This window comes from Mirounga leonina, unplaced genomic scaffold (assembly GCF_011800145.1).
Source record: "Mirounga leonina isolate KUSES-001 unplaced genomic scaffold, KU_Mleo_1.0 Mir_151, whole genome shotgun sequence".
NCBI lineage: Eukaryota > Metazoa > Chordata > Mammalia > Carnivora > Phocidae > Mirounga > Mirounga leonina.
The window spans coordinates 50,666,240-50,691,920 of NW_023270377.1; the positions used below are offsets into that span (position 1 = coordinate 50,666,240).

A 25,681-nucleotide genomic window follows, 5' to 3' on the forward strand; every position below is an offset into this window, starting at 1 on the left:
GAAAAGTTTAGTAATGTCCACACAGTAACGTAACAAAAACCAGAACCAGAAAGAATATCTTCTTTCTGGTCTTACCCCAAAACATGCAGCTGTCTCAATATCCCATCATCTGTAAACTCGTGAACCAGTAAATACATTCCCTGGACATCTTGAGATCATTTTATTTCAAGAACAATTTACTCACAAGAAAGAAAAGCCTCATTTGACTTACAGAATTTCTCCTTAAAGCTTTTCTAATAAAATTTTATCTAAAAGCCATACAACTTTCACCACGAAATGCAGTTCACTGCTCATTGTGTCGAGCCTTCACTTCTTACCATCTTTGCAGTTCTTCCTTCACCTCTCATGCAATTTCCTCACCAAGTTTTTGAGACTTGGTGAGGAAATAAATGTAAAAATGTAATTCTTACTTTACCAATCTGTTCATGTTGAGGGGCTCCTCCAACGACTTCAGTCGTATGTGGACTCCGAAAATGACCAGCTCCAACTGAGTATCCTTCAAACAAAGTGGAGAAAAGTAGGAGAATCATCATTTGCGATGGGTAAACTGTATCATCACAAATCCACTCGTAGAAATAATTGAGACTGAACTCCAAATGACTAAACAGTTTTAAGAATATTTAGTTTAGCAATATTCAAAACTGGTCATTTATTCTATGCTTTAAGCAATCATTAGTATGCATTATGAAACTAGGCCCATGGTTTACATTTCCAAGTACTAGAAATTAAAGATAGCACTTCTACATTTGGTTAGTCTCTATGTAGTACCAGGACATGCTAGCCTCCAGGATTACAACCATAATATTTTAGGTATCTAAAATAGAACATTTTAGGGCGCCTGGGTGGCTCAGTCGGTTAAGCGACTGCCTTCGGCTCAGGTCATGATCCCAGGGTCCTGGGATCGAGCCCCACATTGGGCTCCCGGCTCAGCAGGAAGCCTGCTTCTCCCTCTGCCGCTCCCCCTGCTTGTCCTCTCTCTCCCTGTCAAATAAATAAATAAAATCTAAAAAATAAAAAAATAAAATAAAAAAATAAAATAAAATAAAATAGAACATTTTAAACTTTAAGTAAAAGAACTTCCTAAACTTCAACTTTTTTGCCATGAAATCTTCTATTGTAATAAACCTGTATGATGACACAAAAGGTAAAATATTTTATTATATGACAAAAGGCATAATACTAAGTTATTTTTTTAAGATTTATTTGAGAGAGGGAGAGAAAGCATGCCCATGAGCAGGGGGAGGGGCAGAGAGAGAGGGAGAGAAATCCCCAAACAGACTCCCCGCTGAGTGCAGCGCCCAATGTGGGGCTTGATCCCAGGACCCTGAGATCATGACCTGAGCCGAAACCAAGAGTTGGATGCTTAACTGACTGAGGCATCCCCTAATTACCTTTCTTACAACACTTCAAGATATCCCTCAACCATAAACAAGTAAATGTTGAATTATAAATGAATTCCCTCTGAAAATGAATTCTTACTGTATGAATGGGAAAAACGCTGCTTTTTCTTATTGTAATTATTTCTGGGTATAGGCTGCTTACATGCGAAGCACGCGGCTTAAACAAATCTGTATTTTCTAAGAAGCTATAGGAAAAGCATCTCTTTTACTGTAACAGAGGAATTGTACCAGGGAAATCTTGGGTTTCTGTAGAAATACAGACTATAAAGTGTCCTATTGCACAAGAGGAGGAGGAAATGGAGGGGGAGGAAGAGGAGGGAAAGGAGAAAGATAAGAATAAACTCTGGGAAATATTCTAAGAACTTATGAGGTGAAGGTCAATGAGCTGTTTTTAGACCTGTATGCTTCATAATGTTACCCATTGTCTAGAATGCTGTCGACAGCCCCACCGACTTTCACTTGGCCCTTTAAGAAACTATACTGACTCATACATGATTAAATTAATTCATGTGGAGTGCTCACAAAAAGTTGCTGGGATATGGTAAGCACTCAACAGATGCAACGCTTACAATAACAAGTTGACTACATAAAGATACAAGCTTACGAGAGTAAACTAAACCCAGAGTTCTAGTCTAACTATATATTAATGATTGTAATTACATATGTAAAATATTACATTTCATAGATTATATCCTTAAAGCGATAGTTTCTGAACTCTTTAACTGCTACTGGCCATTTTGATCTTTTGAAGAGATTAATAATCATAAATAAGGGAAACTTGTATCTGTAAGACTGAGATGACTGGAGTTTGTCCATTTTTACAGTACCTAAGTAACTTCCAAATTTTACTTGATTATTTGTGTCTAAAAAAGCCTTGTATTTATTTGTAGTTATATTGTAGACAAATAGAGAGCCAGTCCAATAAGACGATCCTGGGGCTCCCATCACAATTAAATCCTGTAAGAAAAAAAAAAAACAATTTATCATCAATTCAAAGTTTAATCCACCCAAAACCTCCTCCAGATATACATTTTAAGTAAATAATGATGAGAATACATTTTGATAATACATTTCTAAAATCTGAACATTTGATGAATTTAAAAACATATCAGAAAAAAGCCAGAAGCCAGTTAATGAATTTTCATCTATAAGCACAAGTTCAGAAAAGAAACTCACACTTAGCAGTGGACTTTAAATTGAAGCAAGAATCATGGAATACTAGACTAAGCTTTTAGGAGACAGGCAATGTGGTTTCTGTTAAAGTGAATCGTATCTGGGTAATTCATTAGTGCTTATTATGGAGAGAATCACATGTTGCCAAAGACCAAAAATGGACTTAATTTATTCCTATTTGCAAAGAGCCATTGACTAGTTTCTTAACAATGCTAGCTTAGAAATTAATAAATCCAGTGGAATTTGGGGCATATTTGGTGATAAATCCAAATTTAGGAAAAGGAAACAAAGGGAAATTTAAAATGAACAGATACATTTGTCTGGTGAAATATGATAACTTTTAGCAACCAAAAAGTATTCAACATATATCTAAATTCCTTAAACAATCCTGAACTCTTAAAAAGGTCAATTTAAATATAAAGATTTTTTTAAACACAGTAGATAATATTTATGGAAATTGTTAACCTAAGGCCTGACCACAGATTCAGAAAACATTCATAAATTCTTAATGAGTTTTAAAGGGAAACTGGGAGACTTGGGGGTTGGATACAACCGTGACCTTTGATTGTATATCCTCAACTGTTAGAGAAAAAATAGAGCTTGGGAATATGTTTAACTTAAGATGATACTAAATTCTTAAATCTCTCAATTCTCATAATTTAAATGAGGGACATAGATTCATATGCTTTTCTGCCTCAACTAGTAATTAAAAGTAACATATTTGGATAGAAATTTTAAGCATCTAAATTAAAGCAAATAACAATAGCTACTTTTGATTCCTATTAAATGTGAGCACTGGGTGTTATATGCAACTAATGAATCATTGAACACTACAAAATCTAATGATGTACTACATGTTGGCTAATTGAACATAATGAAACTTCTTGATGCAGGTAATGTTCTTTAGTGTAGACTTTTAGTTGATCTTATATGGCACAGCCATCTTAAGTATTAACTTTTCAAAAGTATATGTGGAATATTGAGTAGTAAAAATTAAGTTGTAATATACTCAAGTTTAAGAGACATATTATTCAGAGATTATACAATTTTTTTTTACTGTAAAACATAATATCACAGTCTCAATCTTAAGAATTAAAATCCTATATGTAAACATTTAAAGAGCCATTTTTTGGACTATTACCTCTGTGTAAAAACTAGATATTCCAGCTTGACATGATGCAAAATTTTCTCCAAATTTTTTCACATAATCTAAAATGAAGTAGAAAAACAATTCAGGATTTCATTGAAAAATAGGCAAAATTCGCATAATTTTGTTAATCTTGCAAATCCTTACAAATGCATCTTTTAAGGTTGATATTTTATACTATCTCATTTGTAAAACAGTCACTTTGATAAATGTAATATCACCAATCTTTCATATTAATCCTCAAAGATATTCCTCCAAAATGGCAATAAAAATATTGACCTCTGCCTCTTTTTCACGGGAAGAACATGCAGCATATGCTCAAAAAAACTGTTAAATGAGTATCTAAGACAGATGTAGGACTTGCAGCTTCCAGTCCAGGTTTGCATTTAAAATAGGCTTCCTAAATTGTGCCCAGCTGAAAGGAATAGTGAGTCCAGATCTGCATGGAGATGGAGGGTCTCCTACTACAAAGCCCCCATGAATTGGATGCTTTTGGAACTTACTAGGAAGACAAAGCTCTGCTTCTCCTGAAGAACTGACCTAAGTAAACCTCTACAAAAATAAGAATCAGGACCACATCTTTGTTTTGGCTTTACTAACCAAAGAAAAGTTAGATAAAGTTAAATAGTTTCACTATTTAATAGATAAAGTTAAAAGTTAGAAAAGTTAAATAAATTGTTAAGTCATTTGTAATTACTAGTCCTGGCCATGATTTTTCCACTCCTTTTTAGATCTTCCCTGACTTTTTTTTTTTTTTTAATAAATTTCCCCATAGTCTTAGGTGCTATAAGTTTATGCCATCTTGAATTTGTTTTTAGAATGTGGCTGGGTGTATCTGAACAACAAAAAAACTTCTATGAAAATGTTTTAAAGTGTAAACCATAAACCATTAAGAAAATGAGAATGATAAACATACAAAACACTAGACTGAGTTTTATTTCAATTAAGAATTTAAAATTCACCTTTTGTCTTCTTGACACTCAAAGGCAAATCAGAGATATATTAAATGAGCTTTTCTAAGACATCCCATACCACAGAGAACCCCAATATGAATAGAATAACTGAATTTGCATACATGGTCAAATTTTGTCAGGTAATAGAAATGTTCTTTGAACACTGTGGTAATCATCTTAGTTAGAAGAATGTGGAAAATGGAATACATATATATTTAATTCTTAGTTTTCCAAAGACACATTTTTAGAATTTTATTTCTGCTACAGATCTGTTTTTAATGCTCTGTTGACATTCACCCCTAATTTTGCTCACTTAATTGTTTATGGCCTAGCTCTGCATACACTACTGCTCCTAATGGCCTAGAATTTTCATGGGAAATCTTTTCAAACTTAAGATACCAACCCCTTATCAAGGAATGCATATGAATTTAAAAAACAAAAGACAGTGAGTGGGAAAGATTTGCTTACACTTATATTTGAATCTTCCTGAATATTCTTGGAAGCTAAAGATAAAGCAAAAAATCTAAACAGTTCTCATCTTGTCAGACCTTTCAATCTCAAATTTTCAATCATAATTTCATGATTTTAAGTATCTGATATATGCTGGGCATTAGACTTACACAGAATTAAAAACATATCTAATACAAAAGTGGGTAATTATCAACTACATTCAAACATAACTGGACAAATTTCTATTCCTCAAAACACAAAGCACATTTCTTGCAACTACTACTGCAATTGAGTAAGAAAAGGAAATACTCTGAGTTGTTAAAAAGAATACAGCTATTTTAAAGATCTCTCCCCCATCCTCTGTACATGCAAAATTGAAAATTAAAAAAAGTAATTAAAGGCATTCACTTGTTTCTCTTGATCCAGTTAATATCAAAAGGATTCCTTACCTTGATAGCATGGAGCTATTCTTTTACTCAGTTCTGTTCGTAAATCAGAGGGCATTCCATAGCAAACACCCGTGGGGAGCTTATTTTCATTCTTTATATAAAATATATTTTTCCATCTATGCCCACAAGTCTAAATAAAACATAAAAGTAGACCAAATGATGTGAACATCACACCCAGAATATCTGAATCCACGACATTATCATTGGACTTAGTAACCTAGTAACTAAGTAACCTAGTAACCTACCACAATGGAGCCATTTTCTCCTGGCTGTCTGGAAAGCGTGACCCCCAACCACTGATTGTCTCTTTCTTCCAGACAAGTCTTTCCACAAGGTTCTCCATTAGGGCTACCTACAGCATTTGAAAATAATTTTATCATTAGTTATCTTGAAACCATGTTATTCTAAGACAGCAGAGAAAATAAACATGTTTATCCCCAAGTCTTCTCCTTCAGCCATGTGCAAAATACCCTTGACTCCTACTTCTCTGTCACCTCACACTTGGCGCACAGGACGGGGTCACGGTGAGTTATGCTGTGCAACAGGACGGTTCTCTCACCAGGTGGTTTGCGTCTGTAGAAATGATCTCTAGCAGGTAACCTCATGAGGAGATGGGTGAACAGCATGACTGGGGGGAAGTGGGTGGCGGGAGAGCAGTTTAAACCAACATGGGCCATGCAGATGCAATTGCAGTGTGTCATCTGCGGCAAAGAATTTGCACCTTTGCTTTGATCATGTGTCTAGCATTACAGGCAACAGTACCAGAGCACTTGTTAAGACATTTCTTGCATTAAAGACTCTAGGGGAAAAAAGAGAGCAATGTGGTCCTCAGTGCTTACGGCACAGTTTATAGAAGCTGGAAGGTGATAACCGAGCACACGGAAGGTCACTGTGTCTAATTAACAATATTAATAATGCCTAGCATTTAAGACACACTGCCCTATGGTTTACATTTAGTTTATTGTGACTATTTTGAACAAAATAAAAAAGACCTGAAAAACCAGATTATTTGAGTAGTAAATAAAACACATCAAAAGGCACTTTGGCAAATGTATAAAGAGCCAGAAAGCCAAACATAAGTTAAGTATTACTGCTGGGCAATAGAGCACTTCTAAACTGTACAGAGAAAAACTGATCTTCCCAATGATAATTTCTTTCTTTTGTTAGAGCGACTTCTTTGCTTTCTAGCTGGGATCCCATTAACGTGATTTCAAATAAGTGGTTTTGGGGGAGAGTAAGATATAGTACCTTAAGGATCCTTTTGCTTTCTTCCCACCTTCTTCAATTGCCCTGTGACAGTTCCATTCCACCTGAGCTTAATTCCAAAGGTAATTACAGTTGCATCAGCCTGGCTGGATAAGGATGTGGAACGTGGGTTTATTTAATTTTGAACACCAGTCACTGGTACCACGTTAATCATACATTTTTAGTGACCATTCTCTAAATCATTAGGCACCCTGTCTCCTAGAACCTTGACCTCTAGATAAAGCTTCCTGGGCAAACTCATAATTTATGCCTACGTAAATAAGGCTAATATTTGGAAGTTAAATTAGTTGCAGTAAATGTCCTGGAGACATTTAGTTTGTCCAGGAGAAATTTTGTTTTAGGGAGAATAGAAAGATGTTTTGTGTATACATTTGTTCTCCAAAATGTTGTTCAGGACAAACAGTAAAACCCTTCAACACAGCTGTACTGAACAAAGTTTCCTAGCGGCTCCCCAGAAGATTCTGTTTCAGTGGGTCCAGGTGAAGCCCAGACTATCCCCAGGTGAGTCTCAGGGTCTGGGATCTTGTTACAGTAGAACCAGGATAAGGTTTTTGGCCAGGTTTCTTACAGAATAGGGACTACTTCCACCTATTGGTAGCAGCTGCCTGGAGCACTGGACTTGAGAACAAGTAAGGAGAGGTCTGAAAAAAAGAATGCTGGGGTTGATAAGTAACGTCAGCCTGGAATGAAAAGGGAGTTTGCTGCAGCCCAAACCTTGATAAAAGGTGGTTCAGGTAGAAACAGAAGGCTTCTTTGTTAAAATTAACAAAGGGGGCACCTGGGTGGCTCAGTGGGTTAAGCATCTGCCTTCCGCTCAGGTCATAATCTCAGGGTCCCGGGATCGAGTCCCACATCGGATTCCCTGCTCAGCGGGGAGTCTGCTTCTCCCTCTCCCTGCCGCTCCCCCTGCTTCTGCTCTCTCCCTCTCCCTCTCTCTCTCTCTCTCCCCGCCTTCCCTCTGTCAAATAAATAATCTTAGAAAGAATTAAAGAAAGGGAAAAAGGAAAGGAAGGAGAGCAAAGGAGGGAGAAAGACAACTTTGAGTGTTGGGCGGGTAAGGTCTAACAGAATTGTTACTGTGGTTATATGATGCCAACATAATTGAAGGAAAGTGAAAGAGAGTGACAAACACAACATTTTAACTTCCACTGTGATGCAATTTTCAGCTGGACTTTTCACCAAAACGGCCAGTTTTTTTTTTACTAATGTCAAAATGGATAAATGGTAGACTGTCTACCTGAAGGTGAAATTCCTATTACTTACTACAATAGACACTTCAATAAAATATCTTCTCAGAAAATACCTAAGTCTTTCTAAAATTAATGTCACTCAGTTAACTAAGGCAACTGAGCAAGAGGAAAATTAAGGTTAAGAGAGAAGGGAGGTCAAAAATAACACCTTAGTGCTATTCAAATGAGGCATATTTCATGGACACTTTCATCACGATTACACCATTGATTATACCCAATATTTAGAAACAGATTTACTGTTCTGGAGATGCCACCCCGGAGTTCAAATAAATATAGAGCCACAAAAGATCATGTAAACTGCTTGATGAAAATGGCCAAAAAGCTTTTATGTGAATTGTTATTGCCTGTTTCTTAACTGAGCTCTTTTAAGTTGTAAATTTTAAGATGGAAACCAGAGAAACTGGGATGTTAAGCAGTTTTCTGGTGCCGTAGATGATTCCACATTACGTTAACAACACCAGGTGACACAGAATCTTCACTGCTCAGAGCCTCATCCACCATAGCCAAACGACTCATGTTCCTACTTTCTCTAGGTCACTTCCCTCACGCATTTTTCTCTCCGTGTTTTTGTCTGTGACGCTCTCAGATCTCTGGGACTTACACCAATCACCCCCCTCCTCCCCACCAGCTGCTGCTCAGGCCTTGGACCTGAATGACACTGTCCACTTTCCTGGTTCTTCAGCTTATAGATCATGGGACTTTGTCTCCCAAGGGAAGGAACCAATTCCTATAATAAATCTCCTTTTATATCTATCTACCCACCTACCACCTACCCACTCTACTGGCTCTGTTTCTCTGGTGAAGTCGAACACAACTACTACATTCATTTATTCACAACTACCCTACTTCTAAGACTTAGTCAATAATAACCTAATTCATCATGGCCAGTACCCCATCTTGTTCATCCTTATCCCCAACACACAGCCCAGAAACGTGTGCTGATAATGGGTCAGTAAATTAAAAAACAGTCCAAAGCTTCAATTATGGTTTGACTAAGTTTCTTCTACTTGTGTTTTGTGTCTTAAGATGTGCACAAAAGAAAGGATGCACAGGCAAGAAGAAATTTCACAAAAACAAAGCCATGAAACAATTATTCTTCCACTTGAGAAATAAAAACTAATTCTAATAAGTGCACAAACACACACTCGCGTTTACAGGCGTTTCTCCTTCCCACTTTCTGACGCTGCTTTTGCTACAGAGGCAGGCGTCCAGATACTTTGAGCACTGATTTCAAGACAGGATCAGTTCAAAGAACAGCCTGGAAGTCGCCACTGCTGTTCTGAGGATTTACTTAATTTCAAGGAACATTTTTTTTTTTAAGATTTTATTTATTTATTTGACGGAGAGAGACACAGCGAGAGAGGGAACACAAGCAGGGGGAGCGGAAGAGGGAGAAGCAGGCTTCCCACGGAGCAGGGAGCCCGATGCGGGGCTCGATCCCAGGACCCTGGGATCATGACCTGAGCCGAAGGCAGACGCTTAATGACTGAGCCACCCAGGCGCCCTCAAGGAACTTTTTAGCCTTTTCTTCTGTAGTGCTTGCAGAATCTTGTCAGAGAGGTAAACCCGTGGCATCACCAGCTTATGCTCAGGGCCATCTTCAGAGCTTTCTCTTAACCTCGCTTGCCCAAGGTCATGCCTCTAGAACGTGGTTCTCAGCCCTGACTGGACATTAGGATCACCTGGGGGGAGTTTGGAACAAGTACCAGCACCTGATCCCCACTTCTGGAGGCTCAGATTTGATGCATCTGGATTATGACCCAGACGTTAAGAATTTTTTGAAAAGCTCCCCAGACAAGTGTCGTGTGCAATTGAACTTGTTCTCTACAATGTAAATTGTTATGCCTTCTCCTGTATTACATCGTCTTTGAAAATACTCCATTTTCAAAATAATTGTAATACCTTTTTGTCCTCCTTGGTTTCAGCTAGATATCAAAATAGGATATGAAATGTTAAGCAAACTTTCTTCATGTGGAAAATACAGTATTTCTAATGTGGTCAGAAATGATTATTATTAGAACCGTCATGAGAAAGTTAATTCTCATGAATTTCCCTGATGGGACATCATAAATAAACTCAGATTATCTTTATATTTTATCCAAATGTCACACTGAAATGATTTATAATCTGGTTTTCAATTCAGCTCAGACATTTCTAATCTAAACTCTTGGTAAATCAAATCAGCTTCCTAATTGAAAAAGTACTTTACATGGTTTAACATAAAAGAGGTCAGCAGAAATTAACATGTGATCATTTCCCATGCTTTTATGCAACTAGAATGACTAATCTTAGCACAGCTGAATGCATTTTCCCGGTAGATATTAAAAATACGAAGCCACATAAAACCATATTCTTTATTCTAAAAATTAGGCCCACTTTTTTTTTTCATTTGGGAAGGAACATACAAGATGTATGCTTTTTTACTTCAGTTTTTCATTTCCATCTATGGATTTTGTATCAGTCCATACACGTGTATAAATGTGAATGAGTGGTTCATTTTGTCAGATGAATATAAAGGCTGTCAGTACAAAGCCAATTAGGTCCATTCTTCTCCATCCCTTTTTTGTTGTTATGCACATCGCCAGTTTTGGTGTCATCGCTCTGAGTGCCAACATATGACAGAGACTACGGAAGACTAGATATTCACTCTTGAATGTCACCTCCATGAGGGCAGATGGCCTCTTTCGATGACGGTAGCACTCCCACAGCACAGAACGGGACGTCACGTACAATAGGCAGGACCGAAATACATATCTGCTCAGGGAGGGGATTCTGTAATACACCGACCATCACAAAAATCCTTTATGAGGATATGTCAGCGAAATTTTCACCAAACTCTCAGGGATTTAAGCTTCGGAGAGGTCTTCTTCCTTCACTACTATTTGTCTCTACTTCTCCAAAATATTATCCCCTTCAGTTTTAAGATAGTAACAGAGGGTCTGAAGGGAAACAACATTTACAGGTTTGAAGTTCTTTACAGAGTGTGATCTGGGAGGAGGACGATTGAAGACGGAGACTCAGCTGGGGCCCGTGGGAAGTGCCTATGTCAGAGGGTTTCTGTGAGGATCTTGAGGAGTAAATGAGATGCCCGTGGAGTGCTTGGGCCAGAGCCTAGCAGAGGAAGCAGGCAAATGTTTGTTGATGTTGACATTATTATTATTTTAAGAATTAAGCTAAACATGATTAAACTGCACATATGGCATGTCATATATCCTCCTCTGTAAAATATTTGTGGCCCATCACTGCCAGGCCTCATCATTCACATTTAACTCTCTTAATTTTCACAGCAGTAGCAGGAGGCTATTATCAACCTCATTTTACACGGGAGAAAATGGAATCTGAAGGAAGTAAAGTAACTTCCTTGAATCCAGGGGGCTGATAAATGAAAAGGTTTAGAATAAAAAAATCAAAACTTGTCAGAAATCAAAGATCTCTGTTACTTCCTACTACTCTATGGCATGTACAATAGAACTCTACAAATATTTCAGAGGTAGGAATGAACTGAAATCCATTTCACTTTCTAAATCTTTTTTTTCACCTTAAAATGTGTAAAATATCACAGATCTGCCCACAGACTGTTCAGTCAACTTTCTAGTGCTCAAGAAAGATGTCACGTACTTAGTCCCTCTCTTGCCCTACCCTTTTCCTCAATTTAGATCGGTTCTCAGTATTTTGGCATTTCCACTGAGGAAAGCCCAAGGGGAAAGATCAGACTCCAAGTCCTTCTTCCTACAACTTGCTGACAGCCTGAGTGAAACACTTTGTGGGTAAGGGAGCCTAGGACTTTTGGATGCAATGACGTTTGATTTATCTGCCTGTGGCTTCCCCATCGGCTCAGACATTTGACTGGGGCTCTCAGTCTGACTTTCTAGCTACTACAACAACACACACACTGATCTGATCTTTCAAAAACATGACAAAATTTAAAGTTTCAGAAAAAGAGTGAGAGCCCTTCCTCCACCAATTCCTTTTTTTTTAAGTTGAAGTTCTTTTCCATTGAAAGATGAGTCCCACATATTTCAAATTTTTCTTAAATAATCCTGAGACATGGATGACCACTGTTCTATTCTATGTTTGATAAAGAGTCATTTATTCAGGATATCTGTATTTGTAGAAGCAATAATTACTGAGTACAAATAATTGCACAATTCCTTCTACCTAAATTCAGAATATTAGAGAAACATGGAATTAAAAGTGAATTCAATTCAACTATGAAGATTATAAAATCTACCACTGCAGGATTATGAGGATCATAGAAAATTTGCGCTTGTGCCTAAAAGACTTCCTGGCACCTAGTAGGTGTTCATTAAATGGGAAATGCTTCTGCTCCGCAGCCTCCCTGCGTTGCGTTGATTTAGACTGCACCAGCAGAGGGCGCTCATAGCGCTGCGAGATTTCGTCAGCAGGCCTTCAGCTCTTTCAGCCAAGTGGCCCCTTCTTGTAGTTTTTCTTATCAAATTCTAATTACTATTAAATCCATTTTGTTCACTATATTAAACTATGTACTTTTCCCACATACCTACTAAAACATGGTGGTGATATTTCTAAAAGATAAAAGTGACGTTTATGAATTCAACAGCAATAACGATAATTTTAGGTCATGAAACGTAAAATGCCAAGTTTTGGAGAAGACATGGGATGTGAGAATACTGAACTTCCAAGACGGTTTCCTCCAGCTCGTCTGGAGTCAAGATATCAAAATAAGCACAAAAGACTCAAAGATCAAAATAAACATCAAAATTAGAAACCAGTCTCAAAGTATTTTCTTTCTGGAAAAACATGTATTTACATGTCATATTCTCAGGCTTCCTAGTCCAAATCTGATAATGGCTCATAACCATGCATAGTGTAGGTGAGAAAGAGCTCACAGAACCATAGGCCTGAAAAAGCCAGCGATTTCAGTCCTCTGTTTCATTTTATTTAATATCCCTTTTTTACTTTATACATCTTATTTTATTTATTTTACTTTATTGTATTCAGAAAGAGTTCAGCATAGAGGTAGATGTCCCTAAGCAGAAGAGCCAAGTTTTAGGGCTGCAATTTTATAAATCAGGGTTGATCCTGAGTCATCATGAGACCTCAAAATTCTAGAAAACTAGGTCACTTGTGAGCTTAATTCTAGGTTCCGATTTTCCTCCAGGGACATTAGGCCCCAACTTCTTCAAATTCCTACAGGAAACCTACACGAGTCCTTTCACTAACTGCAGCAGAAAGTACAGCAGAAAAGTGTACCATGACTGATACATTCGGTGAGCATAATTTAAAGAGGGACCATTGTCTTAATAATAACTAATATTTATTACATGCTTCCTATGTACCCAAGCATACTTTTAATCCCATGTAAACATATATATTAACTCATTTAATTTTCATTACATCCTATGAGCACATATTATTATCAAAATGCAAACTGTACAGATGGAGAAGCTGAAACAAAGGGAGGTTAAGCATCTTGCCCAAAGTTATACTGCTAGTAAGTGGGGAAGGAAGGATTCAGGTAGACACTATCAACCGCCACCCTATTCTACGTCACAGTGATTGCTATTTCCCTGTGAGGCAGGGAACGAATCCAAATATTGAAATTATTCATAAACCTATACAAATTATATAATAACCTACTCCTTTAACACTAATTTCCAACATTAGAAAACAAGGAAAGAAAATTCTCTATTTCCATGGTTTTCAGTTAAGCTCTTGGACTTATGGATTCATTTGAAAAACTATCACTAATAGATGGATACCATTTTGAGTGTCTTTGAAACAAGAACAATACAAAAATGTAAACTGGGGGAAAAAAAAAAGAACCTCTAAGGAAACCTGCTCTCACTTAACAGTAGGTGGTCAATATTGAAGCACTGTGCTTGGTTTGGGAGTTTACAAGGTAGGATGGAGGAGGTCAGGAAGATGCGAGGTATGAAGTATGTGAGAGAAATAAGAGTCAGTCAGGAACTCCATGGCATTATTCAATATAGGCTCAGATCGAGATGAGGAGTTACAGACGTCAGAGGACATGTTTCTGTCCAAAGTTTAAAGGATGGGATAAGATGTTAGACAATGATTTGCAGACAAAATAATGACCTTCTAAAGAATATTAAAAAACTTTCACAAGACAAGAATGGGATCAGGTGACGTAGAGGTAGAAAGATTTCACAAACATAGGGTATACACTGAAAGAATCTTCAGCATAGGGTGTAAGTTTGAAAGGACATGCCTAATCCATTTCACACAGTATTTCCTACAAAAGAGATCTGATGACTAAGTCTACAGGCTTACTATTTCTGAACATATTTATTGTGAATTATAGAATTTCAAATAATTTATATGAAAAAGATTCCCCCCATTTTTTAAATTTTGGGGAGCATCAGAACTAACACACAGCATTACTGAACACTTGTAAGCCCACTTCCATGTTCTAATTTGATGTTTCCAGCTGTCTTAACATTAAAAAAAAAAAATCCCAGTTTTTAAAGATGGTCAGTTCCAAGCTCCTTGTCCCAGGAATGGGTATTATTGTTTAGATTGCCTGGTATGAGCACGCAGAATCTTTGGAACCCAAGGCTGACCCAGACTTTTGGAAATGATGCTGAAGTGTATAGCAGAGGAATTGCCCAAATCTGAGAAATGTATCCATCCATTTCACATTTATTGAGCTTTTACTATCTGCTCATCAAAACTGGCCAGAACAAGTTCAACTATTCAGGTGTCTGCTCTTCCAGGAAACCTTCTCTCATCATTCAAACAATTTCTTCTCCCCACTGTGTCTCTATCATCACATTTAATACATACTCTCATCATGAATGATCTAACATTTACCTGTCTCTTTTGTCATCTAGAGTGATTTCTTTGAGGGCTTCAGCCATGTCTTACTCAACTTTCTATTCCTACTACTGTACTGTATGCAAACTGTACAGATGGAGCATAAGTCACCTAGCATAAGTAACCAATAAAATGTATTTAATTAATGAAGGAAGAACCCAGATAAAAGAGTTGTTGACACTTGCTACCAGTATTTCCTTACTCCTCACTTCTCAACCCTCTGCAGTCTGGCTTTGCCACTAAAACTGGTCTTACTAAGGTTACTCGTGAACTGCACTAAGTTCTTACACCTTGCTTGGCCTCTTGGCATCTTCTGACACTGCCAACCACTCATCTCTTCCCAAGATCTCTCATCCTTTGACTTCTGTGATGCCACACTGACCCGATCTCCTTGCTACCTCTTTGGCTTCTCCTCAGTACTTCTTTCAGGCTCCTCTTTTCTTCTCCGGTCATTCTCAACCATGGATGAATATTGGTATCATCTGGGGACATTTGGAAACCCTAATGCCCTACTAAGGGTTCTGTATTCAATTCCATTGTGTGTGGGTGGGTTGGGGGGGTGGTTTCTACACCAACAAGCAATTCTCTGACACTGGCTGGGTGCCTTACAATTCAACTCAATTCTGACACTATCTGGTGATAGGATCAGATCCCACAGGTTAAGGACTTAGTCCTACAAACTGTCCCATCCCCAATACACATACACACATACACAAACACACTTCAGATGCCAATCAAAAGTCCAGGTTGTCACCTATACGTCTAACCAACTGGCTATCAGAAGTTCCAACCACCCCATCCCTGGGTTTGATTAATTCACGAGAGCATCTCACAGAATTCAGAGAGGCATTTTCCTTCCTAGATTACTAATTTATTATAGAAGGATATAACTCAGGAACAACCAGAAAGGAGAGATGCACAGGGCAAGGCATGGGGAAAGGCTACAGAGCTTGCACTTTCTCTGAGCACTCCACTCTTCCCCTAATCTTCATGTGTTCACCAATCCAGAAGCTCTCCCAGCCCTGTCCTTTTGGGTTCTTATAGCAGCTTCTTTACATAGACACATGACTGATGAAATCATTGGCCATTTGGATTAATTCCACATCCAGCCCCTCTCTCCATCCTGGAGGTTAGGGGCTGGGATGGAAAGTCTCAACCCTCCAATCACATGTTTGGCTCCACTGGTAACCGGCCCCCATCCTTACATGGTCTCCAAAAGCCACCTCACTCACAAAAGACACCTTTGTAGCTCTCTTCACTTAGAAAATTCCAAGAGTTTTAGGAGTTCTGTGCCAGAAACAGCAAATAAGACCAAACTATATTTCATACTATAAATCACAATGACACACCTTCCTAGATCCACTTGCAGAGAGATTTTATTTATTTAGGATGAGCATAGGTATTATTTTTTTAAGATTTTATTTATTTATTTAAAAGAGAGAGAGTGTGAGAGAGCATGGGGGGGCAGTGGGAGAAGGGGAAGAGCATTCCCCCCACGGAGCAGGGAACCCAATGCGGGACTTGATCCCAGGACCCTGAGATCATGACCTGAGCTGGAGGCAGACACTTAACTGACTGAGCCACCCAGGCATCTCCCGAGCACTGGTATTCTTAAAGCTCTGCAGGAAAATCTAACTTGCGGCCAGAGTTGAGCAATGCTGTTCTAGCCACTTCTCAAATAGGAATCCTCTGGGATCTATCCTGAACCCTCTGGAAGCCTAGAGAGCTTCCAAGTTAAGCTCATTAACTCCCATGGCTTTGATTACCATCTCTGTCAATTGCAGTCAACTCTGCAAATTGCCACAGCAGACCCCTCCTGCCCACCAGACCCATACATCCAACTGATTACTAGATATTTATTTCCATGTCTTCTGTGGACAGCACCATCATCCATCCAACAGTCTGAGTCACAACCTTGGGTAACATCTTTGAAACCTTCTTCTCTTTCATCTCTTGTTTAATAATTACCAAGTCCAGTTGAGTCTGTCTTCTGAATAACTGTAGAATATCTGTTTTGCTCCATTCTTGCTGCCACGGTCTTAGTACAAGCACTAATCACATGTAGCCTAAATTATAACAAAATCTTTCACTACCTTCTGCCTTGACTCATTTACTCCAAAGCATTCACTCCGCTGCAACCAGAAGTATCTAAAACACAAATCTGATCATGTCACTCCCCAGCTTTAATTACCTATGGGAAATTCATACTCCTTAACCAGAGCTCATAAAGTTGTACAAAAATAATCCTTGCTTAACTCTCCTACTTACCATCCACTTCACACTCCACAGTCCAATTGTATGCATTCTTCTTTCATTTCAAAGATGCCATGCTCTCAAAGACCAGGGTCTTTACATACAATGTTTGCTTTGTCTGGCGTCCTGTCCCATAAACCTCCTCCTCTAGCTAACTTCTGATTTTTATTCAGTTCTCCACTTGAGTATCAATCCCCCAGGAAGTCATCACTTTATTTTCCTAATTAGATTAGATCTTCTCACCATACTTTCCTATAATAATCTATCCTATAGACTGTAACCTTCCTTGGTGCAAGGACCATGTTTCTTTCCTACGTCCAAGTTCTGGCCCTTTGGCACCCCTCAGTAAATGAATGAATGAATGAATGAATGAATGAATGAATGACCCACACGTTCAATGGATTGACGTATCTGGCTCTAGAACTGTTGCCTAGGGGAGATATATGTAGTCAGTGGGAATATTACTCAGTGATCAGGTAAACTTAAGGCACAAATGAAATGCATTTAGAAAACCTCAGCTCTCAAATTAGGTGGAAGCCATTCTTTTAGAGATGGAGTTTGGGAAATTGCTGGAAATCAGGAAACTTAATTCTCTTAACATGATAGTTTATTAATGAAGCTCTCTGTCTTGATTTTCTGCATAATTAGAACCTACGTTCAGGGGCAATTTTTCAAAATGACCAGTCTGTATCAGTCTCAGCTTCATAAGGTACAATTTAAAGAGTATTGCAAATGAAAAAGAAAAGTTATCAAGAACATTTTTGAAGTTTCAACAGTGTGCGGTTTGCCTTTTAATGTTAAGCTAATAATTCCTGCAAATCAGGCAGAAGCAAGAATGAGGTAATCATTAGTTTAACAATGCAATGCTAATTAACCTCTTCCAAATAGGTTGTGTAATATAACCCCGGAGGTTGGCTAGGGTGATATAATTCTAGAAAGAAATCTGAAGGGGAATAATGATGATCAACTTGTGATGGATCATTGTTCTTTCCGGTAAAGAAAAGAGAGGCACAAGCAAGAACCTTAAAGGTCTAGTAATTATGCAGCATTTGGTCTGGAAAAGAAAAGTGAAAGTCCTATTCATTTATGCACAGACACTTGGAAAGCACCTGTTAAAAAGTTAGTGTTTTCTCTTGCAGGGGAATTATATTTCTCTAGAGCAGTGCTGTCCAATAGAAATTATAATACAAGCCACATATGAACTGTTTAATTTTATAGTAGTCACATTAAAAAAGTAAATGAAATAAAATAATTTTAAAAATATACTTTAACCTAGCACATCCAAAATATTATCATTTAAATATGTAATCAATATTAATTTTAAAATATTTTGACATATAATTAACATCTAAGAAATTAAGGAGATGTTTTATATCTTGTTTTCTGCACTAAGTCTTTGAAATCCATCATTTAATTTACATTACAGCACCTCTCACTGCAAACTAGCTATATTTCATGTGCTCAAGAGCCACATGTGGCTACTGGTTACCATACTGGGAAGTGTAACTATGTAACTTTAGACTCTATTACCCAGATGTGTGTGTGTGTGTGTGTGTGTGTAGCATGCGTATAATGCTGTTAGTAATGGCTCCAAAGTAATAAAAGATCTGGAATGTCTTCTGAATAACCAAATAAAGACCATCTTTTTAGTACAATTTTATAATAATTTATGTATTTTATTATGTTCTAATGCTTTGAATATCGGTAATCCTTGGGAAGTCTACGATTCCATATGGTAATGGAGTCATTATTTGTAATGCCTTAATTTAGCAAACATGTGGGATCAAAGTTGCCTTTAAAAAAGCCTCAGCAAGGATACAGAATGCCTGATGGAAAAGCAACCGGACACGTGAAATCACCATGGCCTCCTCAGACACAACGTGTTTGGGAACAAGTCTGGGCTCAGACCTTCCTGATGGGGAAACCACCTTCCTTTGGTTCATAGAGGGAAATACCAAAGAACTGAGTGGAGAGGACACTTCTCAGGCAGGCAGGGAGGTGGAGGCAGATTGCTTGCATGCAGGATGAAAAGCACCTCTTCTGAAGTCAATTCACTTCACTAAAAGGGGTATCTTACTCTCAACACCTTACACCCTGAACATTCTAGATAAATGGGCATCTGCTGCTCACTTCTGATTATGGCCTCAGTGAATATACCACAGTGTGTGACAACATTATCCAGGGATGGTGGCATGTAACGGGAGGGTACTGATCTCCTCTTTCGAGAGGAGGAGTCCATCTGAGTCAAACTTTGATGTGAAATTCTAACTGAGACCTAAAGACCAGTCCATGTGGATAGTATTTAACTTACTAGGAGCTGGGCACCATTTTAAGAGATCTTCCAACTTCATCTCCTTGATAGCAAGTTAAGCCATTCCAAATGAAAGAAAACACCGTACGGACATGGCAATCGTAGCTGAATATTTAGCTACTACTATAAGGTTTTTCCGGTTGGGTCAACAATAAAATATTTTTTACCATGTTTCATCTCAACTGTTACCTCTTACTTTATACACTTAACTTTCTGTTTAGCTTCTTAATTGTCCCTATTTATTAACCTCAACCTGACTACAGCAGATAACATACAGATATAGTTTTAAGTAGAACACAGGGATAAAAAGAAATAAACTAATAATTTTCAAATATCTGTTATATGTCAGGTATCCAGCTAAGCATTTTCTATACAGTATAGTTACCCCCCTTTGAGATAGGATAACTAAAGCCATTCTCATAATCTATAGAATTAGAATACTGTACGTGTCTATGGTTACATATTTTTTTCTTGAAGCTTTTCTACAGAAAATATTACATAGTCCACAAACCCGATAATCCTTAAATGTCTTTCACTACCAATTTATTGTTTTTAGTGTTTCCTTTCTAGGCTTCATCCCCAATCCCTTATTTTACAGCTTCAGGTTACTTCTGAGTTTGTTCTGAATAGAAACACACAATTTCTTTATTGAAAGAATAGAAGATATATTGTTTAAAATGCTACATGAGAAACAACTTCAGTCAATTCTTTTGCAAATATTCCAAGCTATTACCACAGCTAGGAGTGTTTCAACCGACTGATTGACCAGAAAACTTGTCTTCCTTTTTGCCTTTTATCTGAGTCAACACCTTTTTTTTGTTGACTAAAACTGTGAAACTTAAAAATGTCTTTCGGCTTATCATTTCTAATTAATTCTCTTATTCATCAATCAGGTTGATGGCAATCAAACTTTCACTTTGCCTTTATTCACTTATCCATCCAATAAATCTTCACTTAATTCCCGTGGCACATCAACCATGTGCATATTTCTCTGAGGATAGGTCCATAGTCAATCTGTAAGCTCCACGTGCCCCAAAAGTTTGGTTTTCCTTCCATTTGACAGTCATTATTATCTCAAATTGTGTGTGATATTATGACATGATCTTTCCAGTTAGACGCAGACACCTAGAAATAGATTCAGTGCCCTTCCAGATAGGAAGTAGGTGTTAAATACCAGCAGTTACAATGCCATGGATCAGGAAATGGACAGGACAACAGAAATGAAACTCTTCCTTGCTGAGACTCTGTCAAGATCCTCTGGCAGATCGAGTTTGTTTCCTCCACTCCCTAATTCTTCATCCCACAACTCTTTCATGAAAATCATGCTTTGCAGAATTGTTCCAAATGGATAGGTCTATGAACGTCATGCCTTCCTAGTCTGCTTTTTGAGATGGAAGATACTTAATGAGAGGCTACATGCTACAGACAACTGCTAGACTTTTATGGATGCTCTCTGAGTTACGTACATAATCTCTTTGAATTCATTCTAAATGAGGGAAACCAGCTTCCCAGTTGGAGAAAAAGCAAAGACTACTATAAAAAGAAAAAGGGGTTAGAGATGCTATAGCCTACGGATGTCTGGGTGGCTCAGTCGGTTAAGCGTCTGCCTTCGGCTCAGGTCATGATCCCAGGGTCCTGGGATTGAGTCCCATATCGGGCTCCTTGCTCAGCAGGGAACCTGCTTCTCCCTCTGCCTGCCTCTCTCACTCTCTCATTCTCTCTGACAAATAAATAAATAAAATATTAAAAAAAAAAAGATGCTGTAGCCTATCCCAAAGGTCTATTTATCGCAAAGATAAATACAAAAAAAGTGCCAATTGTAACCTTTTATTCACCATTTGCAGAGGATGTATCAGCTCAGCAGACAACATACTGGACTCTTAATTTTATTTTTAATTTTATTTGTACTGAAGATGCACAAAGGAAAGGAGAGGGCTTGGACTTTGGAACCAAGCTGACTTGACTGACTTGAGGTCCCATCTTTCCCTCATTAGCTGAGTAACTTCAGAAAAAGTACTTGCAACCCTCTGAGTCACAGAGTCCTCCTGTGTAAAGTAGGAACAATGCCAACCACGACCCAGTGGTGCTCTGGGGCGGGGGGTTGGGGGGGTGGGGGTGGGGAGCAACATATATAGCAGTGGCTAGCAGTGTTTAGAACAAGATAGGTCTAAATTAATATTAGTTCCCCTTTCTTCCCCCATGTATCTGTGCAAAACAACATTGCTTTTGGCTTTGAAATGTGAACTTTCTCCTCTCCCCCATCAAAATACACTTTTTCAAGTTGTCACTTAGCTAAGAAGAGACCTTAAGAAATGACTTCAAATAGAGGTATCCATTTAACATGAGAGTTTTGGGAGAGAAAAATTAACAATTGTACTTTAGCCATCATTTTAATTATAGTAACAATGTGGATGCCAATTTTTCCTTGTGCTCTTCTTTTATATTTCATATTCTAAATAAAACTGTAACATTTTCTTTTTTAGAAAGTCCTTAGGCTCAGTGACAGGATATGGGATCAATTCCAACTGCTATTCTTGATCGGGCCCCTTAGCCTGTTCTTTAACAAGCCTGATAGGTCAAAGATGGAAATAAAATGCTTAGGTGATGGCCTAGCTGGATCCCGTCTTTAACGTGCTGAGAGACTTTAAAATGTGTTTTACATAAGGGGGAGAGAGGGAGAGGTGGAGAGAATGTATCCTAAGAAACTTTCCTCTCCATAGTTTTGCCAGGGTACTGCAATCATCGTTGTCATAAGCAAAAGGGAGAAAAATGTTGACAGAACGAAGGGAGTCACTTTTGTTTTAACAAGGTTAGATGGTTTGGAGTTAAGAATGAAAATCATTCATTTTAAACTAGAATAGGCAACAATGAGATTTTCCAGGACTTGTGCTAGTTCCCCCCTGGTCCCAGACCCAACTCACCCAGCTGGAGCTGTTCGCAATTCAGGTCTGGATTCTTTCCGATCTTGCATCTGTAGATCGCGCCGGGATTGACCACTGAAGCGTTGGCAAGCCAACTGGCCGTGGGCGCCCCCACTATGAGCCTAAAGCGAGAAACGTGCACGTGCGCGCAGAGGTGAGCTGAGCTGCCCACTGAACCCCTGGTCTCCACAGGCTCGCAGCTGGCAGCCGGGCCGCTCCCCCAAACCTCCTCCTCCTCCGCCCACCACCTCGCGCACCCAGCCCCCCACCCCCAACTCGCAGCTCCAGAGCCTTGCACCAGAGCGCACCCCAGGCGTGCCACCCCGAGATCAGTTAGCTTCCCGAGCAGATCCAGCAGGCTGGCCGTCGCAGCGCACCCCTTCTGGCTCCTCCAGAGGGAGGAAAGTTTGAACTGGGCAGGGGCTCCCTGAGGCGCCGCTCCCTCGCGGCTCTCAGATGCCCAAAGCGCCCAGTCCCACTCCACTCACCATCGGTTCGCCCCGTGGCTGTGCAGCACCACCGAATAGCCGAACAGGGTGTTGGGGGGGCCCTGGTAGAGCAGCGCGCTCTCGGTGTCCACGTTGTAGGGGCGCCCGGTCGGAACGCCCAGGCACAGCAGCAGCAGCACCGCTTCCCAGACGGCGGCCCCTCGGGGACCGAGCCCGCACCTCGCTTCCCCAGCCATGCGCTCTCGGAGGAGAACATTCAACACCAAACGGCCACGGTCCAAAGTTGCGGGGGATGAGACGGTCGGCCAAGGGGAAAAGCGCCCCAAGAGAAGTGCAGCGTGTCCGGCGCCGGCGGGCGGGAGGGAAGGAGGGAGGGAGGGAAGGAGGGAGGGACAGGGGAAGGGAGGGGAAGTCGGGCCGCCGCGGGCGGAGCAACTGAGGTTGATCTGGGATGCCGCACGCCCGCCGGGCCCACGCCCCGCTTCTGCAGCCAGGAGCTGCGGGTGCTCGCGCGGTCCCGGGGAGCCGGCCTCTGGGTGGGGTCCCGGGCGTGGCGCGGAGGCACGGGACCCTGCGCCGTCTCACCCCACGCGCGGCTGTAGGGGGCGCTGGGGGACCTCGGCTGCGCCGGACGCGAGTCCGGGCCGGGGCCTCCCAGCCCGCCGAGCGCGGGATAACTCTGGGCTCCCAGGCTTTGCAAGAGGGCAGCTGGAAGAGACAAGGACTTCGCCTTTTAACCGTGGTTGAGGCCTGGCTGCGGAGCAGCGTGGCCCCAACCTGAGCCGCGCGCGCACCACGACGGGCATGGGATCTCCGCGGCCTGCCTGGCGTGGCCCAAAAAAGGCCAGCCACAAACTCGGGCACCAGGACGGAGGTGGATAGTTAAGCTCTATCTCTGATGGTGGACGTGCGGGGGGGGGGGGGGGGGTGCGCAGAGAGGCCATAAGCAACCACTAGAGAAATTAACCAAAGGGCCACAAATTGAAGCCAAATAAACAAAAGGAACTCCCTGAAAGCTCCTGAGGCAGGCTTCGGTGACAAAGACGTTATGGCTATTCACTTCAAGAGCTCTGCACCCTTCTATGCCCACTTCCTTCCACCCCACACTTCCTCTAAAGTCCGGGCTGCGTTCGAGGCAGAGGAGTGGTGAGCAGGGCAAACTGAATGGAACACAGTTTAGGCTGTTGCAAGTCCAACGCGGAGGCTGGGTTAAGGAAGCACCAACTCGCTTCACTTTAACGGGTATCTCCGTCTGCTTCTCCATGCTCCTCCTTTCCATGCACCCATAGTTGCCAAAGGATACACCTGCCGTCAGGGGTGTAGACCCAGTACGAGGTAAAGAGAAAGACACCACTGAAATGCACTGGGGGCCCACAGCACAGCATACCTGAACTGGGTGACGATTTTTATCCTAATGCTATCCAGATGTGCTTCACGTTCTAGAGCAACTAGAGAGACGGCCATAACGGGTTAGGCGGGTATTTGCAGGAGATGCAGGTCCAGTTCTTAATTAATACTATATGAATTAAAAAAAAGAAAAAAGAAAGAAGGGTTCATTAAAGCCAAACTGAAATAGCACATCTTAAGTTGTAATGGCAGACACATCGTTAAAATACTTGTTCCATCTTTTCAGCATACTTATTGAGCAGTCACTATGCTAAGCCCACAGGTTACCTCAGTGAGCAAGGCAGGACGAGCCTTCAGGAAAGTTTTCAGCCAACAGATTTTGCTAACTAGAGAAAGTTCTGAATGATTTAGGGACACTCAAAAAGAGATTTGAAGGACAAAGGGGGTGAGTTAGGCTGAGCAATTTGAGAGGGAGAATGAAGGATGATGCTGGCGGGGTCAGACAGAGGAACTGGGAGAAGGGTCTTGGCTGGAGCATTTAGCTGCTCACACACAAGTTAGTATTACAGGAAGCTGCCTAGGGAAGCAGGGACACATCATGAACATCCAACACCAGGTTAGGAATTTTTAATTCTCTGCTGGGGTGGATAGGAAGCAGTTGAAAGATTTGTCTTGGGGCGCCTGGGTGGGTCAGTCATTAAGCATCTGCTTTCTGCTCAGGTCGTGATCCCAGGGTCCTGGGATCGAGCCCCGCATGGGGCTCCCTGCTCGGCGGGAAGCCTGCTTCTCCCTCTCCCACTCCCCCTGCTTGTGTTCCCTCTCTCACTGTGTCTCTCTGTCAAATAAATAAATAAAAAGTCTTAAAAAAAAAAGCCCATTTGTTTTGGGCTTCAGATGTGAAATGAAAAGACTGAATACAGAAAACCTAATTTTGGAGGCTTCCCACAACAGTACCCGTCAAGACGGTGGTGGCCTAAACGAAGAAGGAAGGATAGAGGAAAAAATAGATTTGAGAGATATCTGTGAGATAGAACCCAATAAAACCCAGTGATAGTATTGGTAAATATGAATGCAGAGCTGAGAAGGAGTCAGAGTGTGTCAGTTTGGGAACTGGATATATGGTGCTAATTCAAAGAGAAAGAACGCACCAGAGGAATGAGGCTATGCTGGTTTGTGTACATGCATGTGAATGTGTGTGATGGGCAGGCACTGATGAACTGAGTTTTAGACAGGTGGAGTTTGAGATACCTGTGGAATGTTAGGGTATTCTAGCCACACCCAACCCAATTATTTTTACTCTTTTGTCAGCAAACAAAAGGAACAGTAACCCTCTCTCATTATCTGCAATAAAGTAAGAGGCAAATAATAGTGTGTGATAAATCTATTTATCACATTTATGAAATGAAGTGGCTTCCAGAAAAGTAGCTATCAGGGCCCATGGTGAAGGGTCCTGCTCGGTTTTTCCACTCAGGGTGTGTTTCTTTCTGAGTAGATCT

The 25,681-nt window shown here is 40.2% G+C and overlaps 1 protein-coding gene across 1 annotated transcript in view; it reads right to left on the reverse strand.

Moving 5' to 3' along the window:
* ITGA4 (integrin subunit alpha 4) overlaps positions 1-23,361 on the reverse strand; it is a 79,438-nt gene extending 56,077 nt beyond the window's left edge. Inside the window, exons 1-7 of the mRNA XM_035007606.1 lie at positions 22,878-23,361; positions 22,390-22,511; positions 5,818-5,924; positions 5,573-5,702; positions 3,715-3,782; positions 2,228-2,357; positions 411-496 (exon numbers count right to left, since the gene is read on the reverse strand). Coding sequence (XP_034863497.1) covers positions 411-496; positions 2,228-2,357; positions 3,715-3,782; positions 5,573-5,702; positions 5,818-5,924; positions 22,390-22,511; positions 22,878-23,074 — 840 coding nt within the window. The 5' untranslated portion in view covers positions 23,075-23,361. The remainder of the gene's footprint in view (positions 1-410; positions 497-2,227; positions 2,358-3,714; positions 3,783-5,572; positions 5,703-5,817; positions 5,925-22,389; positions 22,512-22,877) is intronic.
* Positions 23,362-25,681: the final 2,320 nt, after the last annotated feature.